The sequence below is a fragment of the Podarcis filfolensis genome (assembly GCF_964270895.1).
Source record: "Podarcis filfolensis genome assembly, chromosome: 14".
Lineage (NCBI taxonomy): Eukaryota > Metazoa > Chordata > Lepidosauria > Squamata > Lacertidae > Podarcis > Podarcis filfolensis.
The window spans coordinates 26147276-26152804 of NC_139616.1; the positions used below are offsets into that span (position 1 = coordinate 26147276).

Here is a 5529-nt window from a genome sequence, read left to right on the forward strand (position 1 = left end):
ATGAAATATGGTTTTGGCAGCTGCGTGACATAAGGCACTCCAAAGTGTGTGGAGCTGCACCTGTTGAATTTCTGGCTGCCTCACTACTGCACTTTAACAAAGCTCTGCTCCAGCCTCAGGCTGATCGTTCAAAAGCACTTTTCCGGAGCCAAGTCTTCATTCACAAAGCGGTGATGGGGGGTGCTGCTGCAAAAGACCCTCACCGCCTGTGCTGCTGCTGCTGCTGCTGCTGCAATCAGTGCAGCGCCCAGAAAGCGAGCTAAGTGAAGGCGTAGGCATTTACTGAGCACGCGCATTCCCCCTGAGTTGCGCTTGCGCACTCAGTCGAGGTGAAGCTACGGAGAAGAGGTAAGGTGGCCGCTGTCTTCCATTCCTCCCGCCCCCCCGCCCAGCCTGAGCTCTGCACGACTCCAGGAGCTCCTCTCCGGCCACCAACACGCGCAACCAGAGCCCCGTGAAAGGAAGTTGGGTGCGGGGAGCAGTTAGGGCTACGTTGGGCCATGGCCCCTCCCCTCTCTGTTTTTTTAATTGCAAAGCAGCTTCAAAGCCTGGAAATAAATATCCAAAGTAGCGTGCAGTAAAATAAGATGAAATATAAAATCCAAAAATTTACAAGCTCTGTAAAACCAAAGACAATGAGGACAACTGTAGTTATTATTTTGAAAACTAGCTGGATCACAGTTTTGGAGAAGACTGTTTTTAATGTCTTCGATCTCCAAAACACTCGGTTCTCGTTTGGTTGCAGATAAGACCTCGAGAAGAGGCTGGTCTCTGGTGCATCGCACCCCATAAGGACAACAGAGGATATTGCTGGATCAGGCCGATGGCCCATTTAGACCTGTACCCTACTTTCACAGCGGCCAACCAGATGAGAAACGAGCAAGCAGCACAAGAGCAAGGCTGTGGTTCCCAGCAACTGGCAGAGTCCCAAATGCTCCCTCTTAGCAATGGCCTCTTGAGCAGTGGCGTAGCGTGGGTGGTGCAGGGGGGGCGGGCCGCACCGGGCGCAACATCTGGGGTTAGGGCAAATCCATGGGTTAGGGGGCGCAAATCCACGGGTTAGGGGGCGCAAATCCACGGGTTAGGGGGCGCAAATTACTTGCCTTGCCCCGGGTGCTGACAACCCACGCTACGCCACTGCTCTTGAGGAGTGATGTTACTCTCGGATATATTTGGGGGGGGGGGGTAACTGGGTCCCAAGTTGTTTAGGGCTCTAAATGCTAAAAGCAAAATTAGTATGGGCAGCCCAGTGCAGCTTGCCCGACAGAGAAGTTACATGGTGCCCCAGGCTGCACCCAGATGCTGCAGTGTTCACCAGCTGCACCTTCTGGGTTAAGTTCGAGGGAAGCGCCCCCCCCTCCCCAGTCCACACACACAGAGCTCATTGCATTAATCCTCTCCAGAGTGCCAGGATGGCATGACATAGGCCAAGGTCTCCTTCCTGGTCCAGGAACAGCTGCAGCTGCCTTGTCAACCACAGCTGGCCCAAAGGCGCTCATAGCCACCTGGGCCTCTAGTGGCAAAGGGTGGACCCAGGAACACCCCCCAGGCTACACACCTGTGCCTTTGGAGGGAGGAGTGCAACCCCGTTTGGAGCAGGCAACACACCTCCCACCTGGGCGTGGGTCTTGCTCACCTACCAACTCACCACTGCACTCAGACTTTCCCACAGCAAACACCAGGCAGGTGGCACAACGGGCAGCAGGGAGCGCAGGCGATTCCCAGTCCCACTCCCTGGTACCCACTGCCAGGAAGGGGATCCTGTCGGCATCCCCCTCCTCTCCTCACCCCAGCAGTGCCTCCCTCATCCTCCCCCCACCTGCCCACCCCATCCCCTCCAAGGGAGGTTGTTTCCTGGTGTGATACCCAGGAGAGGTAAGAGCAGGAATGCCCCTCTTCTTGCCTTGCCACTAACTCATCCTGCCCATCTAGATGGATGGATGGATGAGGTGCTGAGAGCACGTTACATGCTGAGAAGCTTTGTAAGCCGCTTTGAGAGCCTCTTGGGGCTCTGAAGCAGAATATAACAAGCATTCCAGATAATGCCCTTTAATCCTAGATAAGGGTGGAGAGAGAATTATCCACTCCAAGAGAGAGCTAAATGACCCCAGCCAGTGCCTTCTGCTTTGAGGTCTCCAGTGAAGGGTGGCAAGCACGAGACCAACTGCCCACCCGCCCCCAGCCAGGGTGGCCAATGACTTCTTATCCTGCACCCACTCCCACCCCCACCACAGGAAGGGCACAACCTGAAAGGGATCGTGGCAGTGCCCAGAGGGTGAGGGGAGCTGGCCTGGGTGGTTCCTTGTGCAACACCACCCTTTGTGTTCCTGTTGGAAGGCCAGCCAAGCCATGCCCACACCCAGTTCCACCTCTGCTGTGCCCCATCTGCCTCTCACCTTCCTGCCCAACTGGTTTGGCTGCCTTTTTCTACTCCTGCTGCTTCACAAGCAGGAAGAGGGGCAGTCGGGCACCAGGCAACGGAGGGGGGGGCACAGGTTGTGTGTGTGAGTCTCTTAAAGCAGGGGAAACGGGCTGCAGAAAAAAAAAAGGGATCTGCTGGTAGAGTTTTGTTTGGCAGCGGATCTGCAATTGTCGGTTTCTGGACACACACCTGAACTCATTTTTTTAACCTTGCAAATATCAAGTATCCTTCCCCCACCCCGTCCAGCTGCTGGCCATATCTAGGACTGCATTTTTGTCTGAAAGGCTTGTGAGCTCGATTCTGGCACCAAAAGCAAATTCCCAGGCTGAGAACATGCTGAATTTTAGGTGGGTCTCTCCCACTCCCCACCTCACCCTGCCTGGTGAGTTGGTGATTTATTTCTTTTTTAAGCGTGGGCCAAGTTGCAAGCCTTTGCAGAAAAGCAGAATGAAAACAGTTGAAAGCACTCAAAAGTCTCCCTCCTTCAGCCGCTGCTTTGCAGTACATCGTCTGCGCCCGTCCAGGATTAGTCATTAACCTGTTGCTAATTCTGCCTCCTGAAAGCATGCTGGTCAAAGGTGGCCGCTCTCATTTTCATTCTCTGGCCTTGGACGTCCGAGCAGCAAGTCCACCCCTCCAAGTGAAAGTCCCCCTTGCAGGGCAGCCGGATTGGCAGATGACAAGATTTTCCTGCCAGAGAAAGGGCCTCCTCTGCCAGAGCTCGGAGACAGAAACCAGTTTGCAGACCTGCCAGGACAGAGCTTACAAAGTCATGCTGGCTGGAGTTGGTGGAAGAAGACTGGAAGAAATTTAAAGACTATCTTCAGAAATACTGTAAAATTAATGAATGTTAAAATGATGTTGGATTGAAAATAAGTGGCATTAGCAACAAAGTTAATAAGAATATGCAAAAATGAATTGATAATGGATGAAAATATAGAGTTATAATATGTTAAGATACAGAGTTAAGATAAACGAAAGAGGGTAAGGATTTGCTGATTTGATTATTTAAATGGGAATACAAAAAGGGGAGGTGTGAGGAGGCCAAGGAAATAAGATAATGAGTTCAAAGTTACAAAAAACGGATTTGTTTTTAATTCTTTTTTAGCTATTTGTCTTTTGTATTTTTATTCTTCTTTTTTCTTTTTCATGTATTTTTCTATGTTCTCTTTTTTGTATCTTTTTCTTTTTATATGACCCTTTTTCATTTTGTAAACTTATGTTTTTGTAAAACTTCAATAAATATCTGTCAGGGAAGTATTTAAAAAAAATACAAAGTCATGCTGGCTGGAGGCTGCTGGATTTTCCTTTCGAGACCTTGCTTGCGTTGGGGGGCCATGAACCAAACTGTGCCAGTCAAGATTTTGCCCGTGATAAGATGTGTTGACGCCTAGTTCCCCTCTCTCGTTCCCCTCTGTTTCTAGGCTAGTGCTGACACCATGCTGAAGCTTCGGCTCTTGACGTGGGACGTGAAGGACACCCTCCTTCGCCTCCGTGTCCCCGTGGGTGAGAGCTACTCTGCTGAGGCCCGGGCCTGTGGCGTCCAGGTACAGGCCGAAGCCCTCACCCAGTCTTTCCGCCAAGCCTACAGGGCCCAATGCCTGCATTTCCCCAACTATGGCTCAGACAGAGGCCTCAGCTCCAAGCAGTGGTGGATGGATGTTGTCATGGAGACGTTCCGGCTCTCCGGTGTCCATGGCGAGGAGGCCGTCCGGCCCATTGCGGAGAAACTCTACCAGGATTACAGCAGTGCCCACAACTGGGAGTTGCTCCCGGGCGCCAGGGACACTCTGCAGCAATGCCAGAGGATGGGGGTCCCCATGGCAGTCATCTCCAACTTTGACCAGAGACTGCAGGAAGTGCTGACCCACTGTGGCCTCCGCCAGCACTTCGAGTTTGTCCTGACCTCGGAAGAAGTGGGGTTTGCCAAGCCGGACAAGCGGATTTTCCTGGAGGCGCTCCGCATCGTAGGGGTGTCTCCTCAGCTGGCAGCCCACGTGGGGGACGACTACGTGAATGACTACAAGGCAGCGAGGGAGGCAGGGATGCACAGTTTTCTGTATAAATCAGGTTGCCAGCCTCTCGAGAAGGATGTGGAAGTGCCCAGTGCCCACATCCTACCATCACTGATGCACCTCCCGTCCCTTATAGAGAAGGGCTAAGAAGGGGAGTTTTGTCAGGGTTCAGCTAAATCACACCTGGTGTCCCTCCTAGACTGTAGCACTTCAGTTGGCAGGTGGAAGGTGAGAGAGGGAGGAAACATTTCATGTTCTTCTACATTAAAAATAGTAATAATTAAATTAATAATCTAATTTAATTTTTAAAATAAATAAAAAGAAAGGAGGTAGCAGGATCGGGCTGAAAGATCCTGGGCCTGCCCCCTGACACCCATGAGTTATTTATGCATGTAATTACTTTTGAGTCAATTTGTGGCCCCAAAAAAGGACCTCTCCCAAGTCTAAAAACTTGAGCTTAAATTATTTAGCACAATTTCATAACAAACAGATAATAAAACATCCCTGGCTTAAATGCCTAAAGTATTTGGTTTATATACTTTTGTTTGTATGTGCCTTTAAAAAATAAATAAAATGCTGTTAGAATGCATATCCTTGTGCCCCTGTTATATAGCCTTGAGAACAAATGAAATGTGCAAGTGAGGCCTGGCTGCTTTTTAAAAGACAGCCTATTTCTGTTATGTGATGCAGTAGAGAAAGACTGATTGATGCTTTAGTTGTGATTCTTGCATTGCTGGGGGTTGGACTAGATGACCGTTGGGTCCCTTTCAAATTCTACCCTTCTATTCTAGGATCTATTCTATTCTATTCTATTCTAGGATCTCCCATTTCATTGCAGAAAAACAGGAATCCAATGCAACATTCTGCATGGTTCAGCTTCCTGAGAATAACACATTTTAAGAAGAAAAACAAGTTTCTACCCCTCATGGTCACAAAGGTATGCTAGAAAGTATGTGGGAAGAGAACGGGCTTGCCAAAATCACCGAACGTGCTGGTGTCGGTTTGAGGAAGACTGAATGAGATTCTTAGCAAACTGGACTGAGGTTCCCAGCAAAAATGGGGTGGGGGGGTGTGAATGTGCAAAACGGTAGC

At 50.1% G+C, this 5529-nt stretch overlaps 2 protein-coding genes across 2 annotated transcripts in view; both read left to right on the forward strand.

The window, feature by feature from the left end:
• Positions 1-5529, forward strand: part of MAP2K5 (mitogen-activated protein kinase kinase 5) — a 933658-nt gene that overhangs the window by 611939 nt on the left and 316190 nt on the right. The gene's annotated exons all lie outside the window — the stretch shown is intronic.
• HDHD3 (haloacid dehalogenase like hydrolase domain containing 3) lies at positions 3700-5026 on the forward strand. The gene has a single exon (XM_083587046.1). The coding sequence runs from the start codon at positions 3862-3864 to the stop codon at positions 4582-4584; it is 723 nt and encodes a 240-aa protein (XP_083443172.1). The 5' UTR covers positions 3700-3861; the 3' UTR covers positions 4585-5026.